The 15519-nt window shown below is 42.7% G+C and overlaps 2 protein-coding genes across 2 annotated transcripts; both read right to left on the bottom strand.

Moving 5' to 3' along the window:
• Positions 1-633: 633 nt before the first annotated feature.
• On the bottom strand, positions 634-3529 carry rab9a (RAB9A, member RAS oncogene family). The gene is made up of 4 exons (XM_080838792.1): positions 3332-3529; positions 2225-2363; positions 1967-2016; positions 634-1638 (listed from the first exon to the last, which is right to left on the bottom strand). The coding sequence occupies exon 4, from the start codon at positions 1603-1605 to the stop codon at positions 1000-1002; it is 606 nt and encodes a 201-aa protein (XP_080694918.1). The 5' UTR covers positions 1606-1638; positions 1967-2016; positions 2225-2363; positions 3332-3529; the 3' UTR covers positions 634-999.
• A 567-nt stretch (positions 3530-4096) lies between these two features.
• On the bottom strand, positions 4097-14709 carry egfl6 (EGF-like-domain, multiple 6). Its single transcript, XM_080838791.1, has 13 exons — positions 14362-14709; positions 12748-12851; positions 12248-12340; positions 12011-12130; positions 11691-11810; positions 10682-10816; positions 10469-10591; positions 9600-9662; positions 8757-9011; positions 6761-6835; positions 6581-6676; positions 5703-5968; positions 4097-4828 (listed from the first exon to the last, which is right to left on the bottom strand). Exons 1-13 carry the CDS (start codon positions 14433-14435, stop codon positions 4721-4723), a joined length of 1632 nt encoding a protein of 543 aa, XP_080694917.1. The 5' UTR covers positions 14436-14709; the 3' UTR covers positions 4097-4720.
• Positions 14710-15519: the final 810 nt, after the last annotated feature.

Here is a 15519-nt window from a genome sequence, read left to right as displayed (position 1 = left end):
TGTGTGTGTGTTCTGCTGTAAGGGACAATCTTTACTACAGGACAGTAGTGTGTGTGTGTTCTGCTGTAAGGGACAATCTTTACTCTAGGACAGTAGTGTGTGTGTTCTGCTGTAAGGGACAATCTTTACTATAGGACAGTAGTGTGTGTGTTCTGCTGTAATGGACACTCTTTACTAAAGGACAGTAGTGTGTGTGTTCTGCTGTAATGGACACTCCTATTCTGTCAACTGCAATGTGATTGGGTGTGTTGCTGAAGAGGCTCACTAGTGTGCCTTCATGAATGAAGAGATAAAGGCCAGTTCAACCATCCCGTGTGACAGACATCAGACCACTGTTCATGGCTTGGCACTGGAACCAGGGAATTGGCAAAACATATAATCAATAATTAAATAATCAACAAGAGCATTTTTTTGGTCATAGTTACTTTAATCTCTCTGTGTCTATAAGGACAGTAGTTTTCTAGAAAGTGATCTACCCTAATACCTTGCAATCCTATTCTTTTACAAACTGAATGTTATAAATATTTCTTTAATGCATTTTGGCACTTCTTCATCCCATACCATGAGTTTGCATTTCAACTACAGTGTAAAAATACCATCACCAAAACATTTTTTTTTTTAGTTAGAGGAATTGATTGATTATTTATTAAAATATATTTATTGCAATCTCTCACTGTTATAACATTAGAATATAGTGCTTTATTTATCATAATAATACACCAAATGCTGATCAGCAATTTCTTTCAAGCTCTGAATTAAACATTTTACACTGATCTGCGGTCTACCCTTCATATTAGCATTGACAAATTGATCATAGGCTCCAGCCCAAAAGTTGTAAGTAGAGTTCAATGGAATGTCACCAAGTGAAATAATTTAGTGCTTATTAGTGTGTCTCTCGGTGTGGAATAAGCGTTGATATTATGTGTGAGTGGGGGGGGGGGGGGGGAAGGGTCCTTGGGATTTCATCACTTCTTTTGTCATATATTAGTTTTCACATAATTAACAACAGGAAGCACCAGAGCGAGGTTTCCTGTGCAGGTTGACAGTGTCCGTTGGTATGAGATGTTCTCCTCGCTCCTCCATGGCCAGCACACGTCTGACAGCCTCCTCAAAGGCTGAAGCCACGTTGGTGGAGTCTTTGGCACTGGTCTCGTAGTACGAGTAGTTGCCATTTTCCTGGCACCACTGCTGTGCCTCCTCGCTGGATACTTGCCGCTCGTTTACATCCACCTTGTTCCCTAGCACCACAAAGGGGAAAGTCTCGGGCTCCTTAACGTCTGCGTAGTAGATAAACTCTTTCTTCCAGTTGCCCAGGTTGTGGAAGCTCTGGCTGTCGTCCACGCTGAAGGTGAGCAGGCAGCAGTCCGAGCCCCGGTAGAATGGAGTCCTGAGGCTACGGAAGCGCTCCTGGCCTGCGGTGTCCCAGATCTGCATAGTGACCATGTGGCCGTCCACCTCCAGGTCCTTGTTGAGGAATTCCACGCCAATGGTGTGGAAAAGGTGAGTGTCGAATTTGTTGGTCACATAACGGTTCATGAGGGAGGACTTCCCCACACCACCATCCCCTAGCAGAATGACTTTCAGCAGGGACGACTTGGATGCCATGGCTCAAGATCAGGGGTCGTCTGTGTGTACAGTCTGAAAACAGGATGATGAATGGACTTGATACCTTTATATACATTTTTTGGGTCAAAGTTACATTAATCTCTCTGCGTCTATAAGAACAGTAGTTTTCTAGAAAGTGATCTACCCTAATATCTTGCAATCCTATTCTTTTACAAACTGAATGTTATAAATATTTCTATAATACATGGTGGCACTTCTTTATCCCATACCATGAGTTTGCATTTCAACTACAGTGTTAAAAGTTACAGTAATGGACTTGATACCTTTACAGTGGTAAGATGGGGTTGTTTTGTTAGTTTCACCTACACACAATTGAGTTTATAAAAGAGTCAACACTCACCTCGGACATGTGATGATTGAATCTTGAAGTTTCTAAGAGAGTCCAGCAATCTGCAGCAACAACATTAATATTTAAAATTCCCTTTAAATAATTGACCCAAGATACATAGCTACCACCCCAAAACCTACAGGACTGTTTCAGCGGTTAATTATTGCATTGGTAGTACATTGTATCAATCTTAACTTGTTCAAATAAATATGCGTTGAATGATCAGTTCAAAACTTGTGTATGGCCTGGCCCTGGCAGGATGAAGCTCACCGATGCGATGTCAGCTTTCGCTACCTCGACCGCTCAGCTGGGCTGGATCATGTGCTCCACTTCGTGGTCACATGAATAGGCGGTTTGCGTCGGTCATTTTAACAAGGGGCAACATGTGAGCCAACCAAAGCTTGACCACCTGTAACAAAACAGCAGATATAATCCCATGACTTGAATTCACTTGTAAATAACACGTAATGTAATTGTATTCGTCCATTTAGTATGTCACCATGAAGTTGTCAAGTACTTCCACGACTTCCCCTTATTCATACATTATGGCTAGGTTGCTAATGGACGTGACGTAGAGCTTACTTCGCCAGCTAATGTTAACTAGCTAATTGACTGAAACTGTGTAAAGTTCATTGCCTTTCATGACCTAGGCTGTCTTTGCACACGCGAGCATAAGTCACCTATTTCAGGCTTCATTCATATAGATATCCGGGCTTTCTGAACAGATAAGTTAGGTACACAACAACAAATCGTGGTTGGATAGCTACTAGCGTTGACGGGCTGAGTTGACAGTAAAACCACATCGTGAAACGTCAACACAGCTTTCGTCTACAACGATTGTCGACGTAACGATTGTCTCGATAATTCTGCACAGTGAAAAACCATGGCCTTGAAATAGTAGCATTAGTCGGTTATTTTAATGTATCTACACAAAAGCTACGTCACCATTCACACTTGAACTCTTTTTAATGTCTCAGAGCGGTTGGCGAAACATAAGCGAACTAGACTACACGGAAGTCATCAACGAACAAACATTAGATTGTTAGCAGTGCAAGGGTCTGTAAAACGTCAATGGCTAACGTTAAACATTTCACACATGACAGCAAGAGGCCGAAAGTACACATGACGATGCAACCCCATTGCAAATATCAGTGGGACGTTTTGTTAGGTCGCAAGCAACCACATAACGTTATATAAGTTGTTTGAAAGATAGCTAGAAAGATACTTATGTGACATGGAACCAAGTTAGCTTGTCAGCTAACCGTAACTAGCTAACTAATGTTACCCTGTTACTATTAGCAAGGTTGCCATCAAAGCTACGACTTCAGAACTACAATGAATTGCAAATTTCAAAGATATTCGTTAGAGTGTACTTACTGTTCAAAGACACATGCCCACATCTGACTAATTAGAATTATGTCCTTCCCAGTGTTCTCTGATTATTCTTCCTACGGTGTTGCGGCATCCAGTGATATGGCGCTGCCTGGGTAGGCCACTTTGCCTCCGACTAGTCTCATGTGACCCAGCATCCACTCCGGTCACACCTTGCAGTAATATGATGCATGCCACCCAGAAAAAAGTGCTGGTAAGTACCCAACAACCCAGTTCACCAAACTATGAGGAAATACAAGAGCAGTGTTTTTTCCGCACTCATGTAAAACAAGCAAAAAAAAAAAATGTTAAAGTTAGGCTTATGCTATTATTTATGGCTAGGCCAGCTGTCTACTATTTGGAACAGACCACTGTTAAATGGCCAAAAAGTAAATGGTATAATAAACATCCAAGATAAGACTACTAGGAATACATTTTAGTTGGCGTTAGAACTAAATTAAAATACAGGATACAAATATGGACGGCCACATGGCCCCAAGAAATCAAATGGTGTTTAATAAAACAATTGAACTGCATGGCAAAGGCTACCCATATCTGGTCTCTGCAGTCCATGCACTAGGAATCAATTCACCAACTGCATTGGCTACAAACTAAACAAATCTAGATATTTGTAGAGAGTCTTTCAGTTTAGTTTCAACATAACTGAAGGTTACAGACAGTAGTTATTCAAGGGCAAACATGTGCTATCTGCTGTTTATTGTTGCTGCTGCTACTTCTTGTTTGTTAAATAACTTCAGAGGGGGGAAAAAGTAAAAAAGGAAACATTTTAATGTTATACATTATGAAAGCCAAATGTACAGCAGTAAATGAAGTTGCAATCATTAATCATACAAACAGTGAATGGAGACTGCTCAGAAACCTTCAAAAACTATCACAATCTATCTGCTTTTATCTATCTTATACTTGTTACACACATACTACATTCTGCTGTGAGCTATACTGCAGCATAGTGGCAATTTAAAAAGTGTGTTTGTGTGTGTGCACGTGTGTGTGTGTGTGTGTGTGTGTGTGTGTTTGTTTGTGTGTGAGTGTGTGTGTAAAAAGTAGAAACCTGCAATTTTATTACGTCATGCACCTGAGTTTTTCAATCTAGCATTTTGTATCTAAAAAAGAAATTAATGTATCTGGTAATTCCTCTATATTGAATATTTTTCTCAGATTTACAACATTTTGCCTCCGAAAAGAAACATGATTGAAAAATATTGCTCATTTTGAAAATGTTCTTCCCATATTTCCATTGACACCAAGCGTAATTTTGTATGGGTAGCTGAAGTTGTGGTTGCAGTTGGATTGGTGACGATTACTTGCTCTTCACTAAGAGCTTGTTGTATTATGCAATGGAATTACTTCTTTTGTCTGAAAGAAGTACTTTTTTTAAAATAGGCCTGCATCATCGTCCTGACAGGACCCAGAAGTCAGTACAACATTGTCCAGCCCGATCTCTCCCTCAGAACCTCTGCCACGCTCTGCCTCAAAGATGACCTGCAAGGCACAAAGCAGCATATGAATTATGCTTTCAGTGTCACAGTTCAGTTCACTCCAAATAGACCCCAATAAGTAAGTCAGTAAGACTTTATTTATATAGCACATTTCGTACAAGAGTTACAATTCAATAAGACCAAATTGTTAAAGAACGTATCAGTGAATTATTATACTAATGTTGTTTTGAATCATTTAAAAATGGAACGGCAATGTCTTTGAGTCTGAATGAAGCAGTGTACAAGTCTTGGGCAGTGCAACTTGCTGTAGGCTACCTCCCAAATGTATAAAGCCATTGTGTAGTGGCAATGTTGTATTGCAGTCTGCATCAGTGTTAACTAATTGAGCTCGTCTGCGACAAATAATGTGGGATTATTAAGTAAACTATCTGTTACATATTCTGTGTTGTTAAATAATGAAAACTATTTATGCAGGACATACTCTGTAGATCATCATATGAGAGACATGTGTGAGCCTAAACAGATATAGTAAGTAAATACTTTAATAACATTATCTATTTTAACCTTTCCTCTCTTTATTGGATTCAGGTGATGCAAGAAGTTTAACCTAATTTTGTTTCAAATGTAATTGGGGGGGAAAAAACTGAATATTTTACGTGGCTGATGGTGTGGTATGTGCTGTATATGCTTAAGCCCCAAATGATATGTACTGTAACTCAGCTCCTATAGACACCTACCATATTAGCATTACAATGGGTTACAGTCTGGAGAACAAATTCATTTTCTTTGCATGTCTATGTATTTATTTGAAAAAGGTCCTGTCTTGAGATAAGAATATGCACAGCAGCTGCTATTGTGACCACTGCCCCCCTAAAATAGTGCCAAGGCTGAATTGTGGTTCCTCCAAGCTGTCTCACCTCTTCTGGCGCTTCATTCTCCCATGTGATGGTGAGGAGCTCCGTCTGCCACTCCTGGCTGCGGGTGTGTCTCTTCTCCCACAGTTGATTAGTGTCGTTATCCAGCAACACCCTCAAAGTGCCCACCTGGTGTCCCACCAGGCGGTAGTTAAAGGTCAGGCAGAAGCTGCCGGCCCTTCTGGCCCGGTCATTAAGGAGTAGCTTGAGACGGGCCACATCATTCTTCTCTCCCAACGAGCCACTTACAGCCATATAATATACCAGCCCTTGAAAAGAAGATATTACACTGACAACGAGCCACTTACAGCCATATAATATACCAGCCCTTGAAAAGAAGATATTACACTGACAACAAGCCACTTACAGCCATATAATATACCAGCCCTTGAAATAAAGATATTACACTGACAACGAGCCACTTACAGCCATATAATATACCAGCCCTTGAAATAAAGATATTACACTGATAACGAGCCACTTACAGCCATATAATATACCAGCCCTTGAAAAGAGGACATTACACTGACAACAAGCCACTTACAGCCATATAATATACCAGCCCCTGATAAGAAGATATTACACTGACAATTTGCTCATGACATTACACACATTACAGCCGAGTCCAGTTCAGCTGTTTGGTGACACATTAGCCATGCCTTGGAGGCCTTCTGCATGAGTGTGAAATGTGCCCATTATCTAAAGTAGTATATTATATCGGCTAAAGTGCATGCAAACTTGAAAATGATACTGCATTTAAGTGGAGTGAATGCATCTAAATTTAACAGAGCATTAACTAGTTGTCTAATAATCCATAATCCTTACAGTGCAGTTTTTGTGCAAGTTTATCTAAGAAATTGTTAAATGGCATGACATGTTACCATTGTCATGGTAGGAAACGCCCCACTCCATGTCGTCTTCTTGGTCTTGCATCCACTCGCATGCACCCTGATCAAAGTTGCAGTCTGTGATGAATTCTTTGAGGCAGAAATATACACAAATTGTTACTCATATCCTCAGGAGAAAATGAAAGTAGCACATAACAAATTAGTTTTACCTACCATCCTGTGTTGGATCAATTTGGATCTCCTTAACTTCGGTTGGGGCAGCAAACACTGACTTGAGTTCCTCAGCAGCTGGGAAAGATAGTCAGTGTTTATATGCTTAGTATCTATGTTAAATAATTTCGTTTTTATACTCTAAGAGATCACACCCAGTGCGGAGAGTAAAGTAGTTTGGTTAAATAGATAAAATGCTATTTTTGCTCCTCTAAATCATATTGCTTTTACACTCACAAAAAGAAAACGTGGCACTTTCTTAAGCATAGTCAAAATATTCAGGCAAAGTTTTTTGTTTTTTGTAATTATGGACAGCTGTGTCTGCAACCTATGTTATCATGTTACTCCCACATAGTGGAGCTGATGGATATATTATAATGTCACGACTTTGGAAAACAGTAATATTATCTGGAATTTTGAAGCAGGAGGAATTCTTGTCCTCAGAGAGATACTTTTCAAAGGTATTTCACTCACATAAAAAAGGAGCTATGTGCATCCGCGTGTGCTCACCTGCCTACCTGTCATGTCTCCTTTAAAGACGCAGGGAAAGAGGATATAGCAGCTTGAACTCCTCAGATATTCCCTAGCAAAGTCTATAAGCTCTGCTAGACAACCAGATGGAGCCGAGCTTCACTAATTGAACACGGACAAGCAGGAGAGTGGTGTTTGAAGGGATTGCTGGGCTGATGACAGAGTATCCCTCAGAGTCAGGCATGTTTGCTCAACAGCTGTTTTACCGGATGATAATAAGAGGCCCATAGTCTTAGCCCCCCTCTCTGCCCTGAGGACAGGCCACCGAGAGACTAGTGTCTTGGGGTTCACACACACACACACACACACACTTACACACACACACACACACACACACACACACACACACACGTGCACACACACACACACACACACACACACACACACACACACACACACACACACACACACACACAGCCGGCTAGTGCTTGTGAATTCCTCCCTGAAGCTGATGTATGTCTCTTGAGCTTGTCTCCTCTTGCTCACTGAGAGCAGACAGAGGTTTCAACTTGTCTCCATAAAGATCCAGATCAGCAGCAGAGACCCTGGGTTGTTACCATCACTCTCGGTTTTCATGCTAATGCAGTGTGTGCACACCAAACAACGTCTGCAGTGTGGTTAGCACAGAGAGATGACCTGTGTTGTTTTTGGTTCCCTACGCTCCTCTGCTGATACATGTTCTGCTGCCTCATAGTTACCTCACAGTGAACATTGGAGAGTTGCAGATTGATTGGGAGGCCGAGACTACAGGCCATGGAAAGGTTCTAGTAACTGTATGCACTATCAGCACTATCTGAAACAACTATTGAAGTATACACGCAAAGAGACAATTTCAGCTTTGAATCACTGTGACAGTAAACCTGCCATTGTTTAAATCTACTGCCTTAAATTGTCAAAGAGCTGAGAATCACCTGATAAAACCACAAGTTCATATGCACAAAGCTCCTGTAAAAGATACCATGGCACCATGCACTCTACAGGGGTGCCTAAGATATCTGAGTCAGGGCCCGTTTCGGATTAGCCTGAAAGGTTAGCTGCTATATTAAATGCTTGCATTTCGGAAGTACTAATAGAATGGGAGGTGGTGGTATCTAATTATTGAAAGGGGTTAAGTGATCCTGCGCAGTCTGGCAAACAGACAGCCTTGAGGCTGCACAAATATGTGGAGTGTAGTCGTGTTGCCTGTAATTAGGGCAGAATTCAGACCTTATAAATCACCCTCAGCCATCAGAACACACCACTGGAAATGTTAAGGTAGATATGCAGATATGTGTGTTGGATTCTCCAGGTCAGCAGCTTTCTATCTAGACACAGTCACTATGTGCCCTTAAGGTTAAGGACATTAAAGAGTAGTTTTATATAGTTTATAGTTTATATATATAAGTGTAATGTGCTAATATTGGAATACCGTTGTGTGCATTATAATACATATGATGATATGATTCTTTTAATAGAACGGGCCACTCACTGAAAACATCTCCTCTTGGTTGTTCCTCGTTGTCTACTTGATTCTCCTCAGTGCCGCCATCGCCTCTCTCCTCACCGTAATCCTCTTCGCGAAAGTTGGCAACGCTTTGTCCTCCAGGTCCACCTATGTAGACTCCTCCCTCATAGTCGAAGGGCTGGAGGCGCGGGCGGGGCGCCACGGTCACCTCCGGCTCAGGGATCGCGTTCTTCTGCTCGACATCAGGCCTGTACGGCTTCACTGGGGAGTCTGGGATCGCTACAGGGACAGGATAAGGGTTGCATCTGTCAAAGAGATTTTCTGTGTTTTTTTTCTCATTCAGGGTGGTTTTTACCTCCCTCAATTTCTGAAGTTTTCCTTAGATGAGAAAAACAAACCTTACCTGTATATCATCCAAATGTTGCTTTTGGGGGGACAGTTTAGGCTAAATTATTTAGCGTTTGAGATTTCAGCGTTCCAGGCACCTCATCAATTAGCAGACAAATGAGGTTTCTCATTCATGCATGTTTGGCATGGTCATACTACTGACACACTACAAAGCATGTGTCCTACGCAGTGGTTGCATCTGTAAGCCATAACATGGTCGCATGCTTGGCTGCAAGGGGTGAAAACAGCGTTGTGGAAGTGCTGAGATAGCCAGGCTTGAGTTCTAGAGTGGGGGGGGGGGGGGGGAGGGGGGTGCACAGCGCGAAGCACTAGACTAACGCAGTGAGGGTGCAGAAGCATCAGAGAGAAGAAGAGATGGAGAGAGAGAGAGAGGAAGGGAGGGAGGGAGAAGGAGAGAGAGGGAGATGCGCGTGAAGGTCAGAAGCTAGTAGCCTTGCTTTGAATTCCATCCAGTCTCACCATTCAGGAACTCATCTGCACTGCCCCTGTCTGCGTCCCACGGGCTCTGATAAAAGGGCTTGACTACAAAACATAAAGGCATCTTCATTGGCAACAAATCCTCCCTGACCTGACCGGCGCGCACCTGATTGAGAAAAGGGTTAGCTTCCTCCTGGGTGTGCCATGCCACCTATGCTCTTAAGGATATCCTGTCTAGCTCAGGGAGTTCACCGTGGCTCTCCTCTTTGCCAGACATTTCCCTCTGTCCTTCAGATCACGGGGCTTCATACAAAGACAGATATTTACACAGGTGTGATTGCAATCACGGCCTCTCCCTGACTAACATCTGTAGAGTTCAGGAAGGTCTGAAAACAGGAAACTGTCTTTGGCAGGACTCATATTTGTTGACTTTTTTTGAAGACTGCAGATGAATTATGGTACTTAGAAGCAACTGAAATTGCAAGAAAGATAGTGATTTTACAATACCATTAACATATGCTTCAAGTCCCATGGAATCAGAAATATAGTGATTTTACCATACCATAAACATATGCTTCAATCCCATGGAATCCGAAAGATAGTGATTTTACCATAGCATTAACATACTGTATGCTTCAATCCAATGGATTCAGAAAGATAGTGATTTTACAATAGCATTAACATATGCTTCAAGTCCCATGGAATCAGAAAGATAGTGATTTTACCATACCATAAACATGATTTCAATCCCATGGAATCAGAAAGATAGTGATTTTACCATACCATTAACATATGCTTCAATCCCATGGAATCAGGGTAGTATTGCGTATGTCATCAAATAAATAAATCTTTAAATACAGCATTTCTATATTATATAGGTTTAGACTTCACATAAATAATAGTAGTCTTACCAGTGCAGTCAATTCCACTGCCTCTGAAGCCTTTCTTGCATTTGCATTTGTATGATCCTTGTGTGTTGAGACACTCAGCATGGTGGCTGCACTTCTGTGTTCCAGAAAGGCACTCATCGATATCTGAAATATTAGCGTGATATCCATTCATTAGCCTCGTCATGATCATTTCAAATTGAATTCCAGTAGTTCTCTTTTAAAGTATTTCCTTACCTACGCAATCATATTTTCCATCTACATATTTCAGGTCGTACCCATTCTGGCATTTGCAGTAGTAGCTGCCAAATGTGTTGATGCACCGTCGGTTGAAAGGACAAAGATTCTGCCCTGTCACACACTCATCTATGTCTAGAGGAACGAGATAAGGGACATGGTTATTATGTCATAGTGAAGACATTTACATTTAGTCATTTAGCAGACGCTTTTACATTGAGAGATGATGGTGGTATACAGTGAAGTTATGATTCCCTTTTATGGCCATTTCCAATTGTTTTTACAACCTTAAATGGAACAATATGGTTATAACTGCTGTCTCTCTTACAATGATTTGTACACATTTGACTTACAATGATTTGTACACATTTCTTTACACTGATGGCACACTGCACATCAATATGGTTATAACTGCTGTCTCTCTTACAATGATTTGTACACATTTGACTTACAATGATTTGTACACATTTCTTTACACTGATGGCACACTGCACATCAGGAGCAATTAGGGGTTCAGTGTCTTGCTCAAGGACACTTCGACAGGGAATCGAGCTAGCTACCTTCTGATTACTAAACGACTTCTCTACCTCGTGTACCACTGTCCACTATTCTAAATGTTTTTTTTTTTTTTACATTGAGAGATGATGGTGGTATACAGTGAAGTTATGATTCCCTTTTATGGCCATTTCCCATTGTTTTTACAACCTTAAATGGAACAATATGGTTATAACCGCTGTCTCTCTTAAGTAGTAGCATTTCAGTAGAAGAAACGCTCTCATGTTTTGTTTCCAGAGCTCCCAGACGATGGGGCTTTTATGTAAAAGGCCTGGAGCCAGAGCACTTGTCAGCCCATATAATACGCTGCTTTTAAAGGCTCTGACTGACAGATGACCTTTTTTATGTGGTGTCAGCGCCGCTGGTCAGCAGCACTAAGCAACCTGCACACAATCAGCCTGGAGAATCTAGATGGGCGATGATGAGTTCCAGGTGATCATCCACCTCCACTCACCCACACAGGACCTCTCGTCTGGCCCCAGCTGGAGGCCTGTGGAGGGGCATAGGCAGCGCGTTTCCCCCTCCACCTCCTCGCAGCCGTACTGACAGTTGGCCAGGGTACAGGTCCTCGAGTCTGAAAGGCCACAGAGAAGGGGGAGAATCAGGTATGGTCATTCTGATTTATCACCCAAACAAGTCCAGAGGAGTGTGTGTGTGTGTGTGTGTGTGTGTGTGTGTGTGTGTGTGTGTGTGTGTGTGTGTGTGTGTGTGTGTGAGTGTGTATGGTTGGGGGTGAGGGATCTTGGAAGTTGAGGTCTGAAGGCATCCACTCACTGGTACAGGAGCCATCTGGCATCAGGGTGTAGCCGTTGAGGCAGTAGCACATGTAGCTGCCATGTGTGTTCATACAGCGGTGCTCACAGGGACGTGGCTTTAAGCCGCACTCATTCAGATCTGAAGAGGGGGATATACCCAGAGACAGAACAGGAGGAAGACATATCCATGAATTAGACAGAGGTCAAGAAACCGAGAGTTCATCATAATCAACCCTTCCCAGTAGACTGCTCTGACCTTGACTGCAGCTACTTCCTGTGTATCCAGGGAAGCATTTGCATTTGTTGGGGCCGACACACTCTCCATGCTCGCAGCCATGGTCACATTGAGCTGGTAAAGTATTCAGCAACAGAGATGTATGAGAAACAGCAATGGTGGTTTAGAGTGAGGTCAAACAGGTTCACTAGAGAAAGAACAAATGCATACTTTTCCAACCTCAGGCTATATTCCTGGAGGCAATTAACTTTATATTTTCTTCTGGTGAATACCATTCCCATCGTAATTTATTTAAAGTAAGTGCAGTTCTGCCATAACAGTGGAGGATAGGAAATTGTTTTGATAAAGTGAAAGTGAAGTGAAATAATAGAATGAATTAAAGAACCAAACGTGAAATCTCGTCAGTCTACATCGTATCAGTTGGAGTTTGGTTGCTGAAATCTATGTGTTGAAACTCAGCAAGTACATGATCTCCATAAATCAAACAGACACTGAGTAAGAAGGTAAAATGAATACCTTACCTTCACATTGACCTTTATTGTTTTTCTTCCAACCATAGCAACATTCTAGTCTTCTCCCATAACGACACACACCGGGATGGTTGGCTGAGATTTGTCTTTTTTGCCTTGTATTAGGGGAAGAGAAGTTAGCACCATCGGCTGGTCAGCTTTTTTGTTACATTAAGCTATGAAGACATATACACACTTCTATGAATATGATATGATCCTCCATTCAGTCTACAGGGATATTTACTTTATACATGGCTGCGCTGTGGAAAACAAACAGACACAAATAAACAAGTAAACAAATAAACAAGCCCCCTCTCATTTGTTTAAGAAACCCTTAATGAGAGTACTCATACAGACAGGATATTGCTCTCTCTCTCTTTCTCTCTCTCTCTCTTTCTCTCTTTCTCTCTCTCTCTCTCTCTCTCTCTCTCTCTCTCTCTCTCTCTCTCCCTCCCCCCAGACAGACAGGAGTGTAAAAAAAAAAGACACCTCTAGCCTGTGCCATCCACTTATACCACATTTCCACTGTAATTAAAGCCCTGGCTTGATGACTTAGTTACAGGAACAGATGGCACTTGACTACTTTTAAAATACCCTTACTAAAACTGCAGCAAGCTTCACGTTGCCTAAGATATATTTGTGTGAATCCAAGAAGAAGTTTTAATGCAGTCTTCATTTAGGAACTGTTACTCTTGGCAATGCAGGTGTCACACAATACCTGTCTCTCCATGTCAGCATTGCTTAAATACGGGTTATATGCACTCTTAAATCTTAACCTATATCCACTCTATGCGAGAGTGTGGAGCGCTCTTAGCCTATATCCGCTCTATAAGTATGGAGCGCTAGTCTCGATGCCTGTCTCTCCATGTCAGCATTGCTTAAATACGGGTTATGTGCACTCTTAATCTATATCCCTGTGGAGCGCTCTTAACCTATATCCGCTCTATTCGAGTGTGTAGCGCTCTTAGCCTATATCTGCTCCTCTATAAGTGTGGAGCGCTAGTCTCGATGCCCCAGATGTTTGACATTCTGGTGGCTTCCTAAAAGCAGCCTGGGCTCCAGAGGACCTGGAGGAATCTGAGATCAACCAGAATAGCCCACAGGAGACGGGCTGCATTTGCAACAGGTGTCCCCCCCCCCCCCCCCCGCCCCCCAGCCCTCGTTCCACTTTTAGTGAGCTGAATGTCGTGCCGTGCATAGTCAACGATGTATGTGTATCCACAGTGTGAATGTCTATACATGCCATCGAACGCAATTATTTTCTTAAAACGTATCAATTGCATATTTTTTGCTTCAGAAACGATGTCTCCAAAATTGACATGACCAGTTCTAAATCGTCCGATCATTTAAGTTATCATGCAGATTTAACTAGTGCTCCTAAACTCTTATGGCTGGTGTAGTGACACTGACAACCGCACTTGACTGGCATTCATCTGCATAACATTGCTAAGAAATCGACCCTCTATTCTCAAATGCAGGGTACCCATAGACTACAGTACCTCAGGCCCCATGTGTGTAAATTGCAGGATAGCCACATCAAGCTGAACGATGCTGTGCAATACGGCACTTTGAAGTTACAGGACAGTACAATAGTTTCATGCAGTCTCCGGTTTGTGGTTCCCTCACCTGGAGGTGTTGGCGCTCCCAGACCAGACATAGAGCAGCAGAAGCAGCGCGCTGATCCAGGTGAAAGACCGCATGTCTGTGAGTCAACGCAATCCTTTCTTTTCACCGCTTTCCTTCTCCTTCTCTCTCTCTCTCTCTCTCTCTCTCTCACTCTCTCTCACACTCGTCTGTCCAAGTGGCTTTTTATTCTGTTGTCTTTGTTCTCCTACTCCCTGAGGCTCCACACTCCATTCACCTTGGCAAGCAGTCCAAGAAGCAGGAGACTCAAAGAGGCAGCAGGCGGTTGAGTCCACACACTGACTTAGCTTTGTTCATCTGCTCCCCCCTTCATGCGCTGCCCTTACTCCTTCTTCTTCTCTCTCTCTCTCCCTCTCTCTCTCTCTCTCCCTCTCTCACTCACTCACTCACTCACCCATCCACACATACGCACACATAAACACTCTCTCTCTCTTGCTTGGGAACTCAGTCCCATATGCTGTCTCTCTCTCTCTCTCTCTCTCTCGCCTAGCTGAAATTCCAGAGGTGGGCTGTCATTACAATGAGTGACACAGGGGGTGGGAGCACAGGGGTGTGTGTGTGTGTGTGTGTGTGTGTGTGTGTGTGTGTGTGTGTGTGTGTGTGTGTGTGTGAGAGAGTGTGTGTATGGTTGGGGGTGGGGGATCTTGGGTTGTAAGGGGTACTCTGAAACTTTATACTGGACAAGGTGATTGATGAAATATGTCTTGAGTTCTCCTCTCTCAGTAGGCAAGAAAGAAAAGAAAGCTCACAGGTGATCACCTCAGCTGCTCCCTTAGTGAGCGTGACGGGGAGGGAGAAAGACACATGTTGGTAACGGCAAAGGTCTGCGCCCCCCAGCCAGTGGTGCATGTCATGCTCGTTATGTCTCTTCTATGTGTTGCCTTTCCATGGTCTGGGATTGAACATACATTTAACCCAAAAACATACCGCTGGAGCTAATGAAGTGGATGTCCCTCAGCGTATGAAGAAGCTCAGCTACCGCACAGGCCGGACGGTTCCAGCTGTGCTGGTCTTTGATGTGTTGCGTATTGTTAACGCCACCAAAGTGTTGCTTGAAAACATGCTAATTCTGAGTTCAAGCGGAGATAATGTCTGCTATAAAAGAGTTTTATGAGTTTGCGAGGTTTTAATGTCGCGGCT

The sequence above is a fragment of the Sprattus sprattus genome, assembly GCF_963457725.1.
Source record: "Sprattus sprattus genome assembly, chromosome: 5".
Taxonomy (NCBI): Eukaryota; Metazoa; Chordata; class Actinopteri; order Clupeiformes; family Clupeidae; genus Sprattus; species Sprattus sprattus.
Note: the sequence above shows the minus strand (reverse complement) of the source record. Positions and strands in the feature narration are given on the sequence as shown.

Bases quoted from the DNA above. Each gene is read 5' to 3' on its own strand.
- rab9a (XM_080838792.1), bottom strand. From the start codon at position 1,605: ATGGCATCCAAGTCGTCCCTGCTGAAAGTCATTCTGCTAGGGGATGGT.
- egfl6 (XM_080838791.1), bottom strand. From the start codon at position 14,435: ATGCGGTCTTTCACCTGGATCAGCGCGCTGCTTCTGCTGCTCTATGTC. The intron at 12,131-12,247 runs GTCAGAGCAGTC...CCCCCTCTTCAG, and splicing joins AGGAAGTAGCTGCAGTCAAG to ATCTGAATGAGTGCGGCTTA. The intron at 9,012-9,599 runs GTGAGACTGGAT...CTGTCCCTGTAG, and splicing joins TGCAGATGAGTTCCTGAATG to CGATCCCAGACTCCCCAGTG.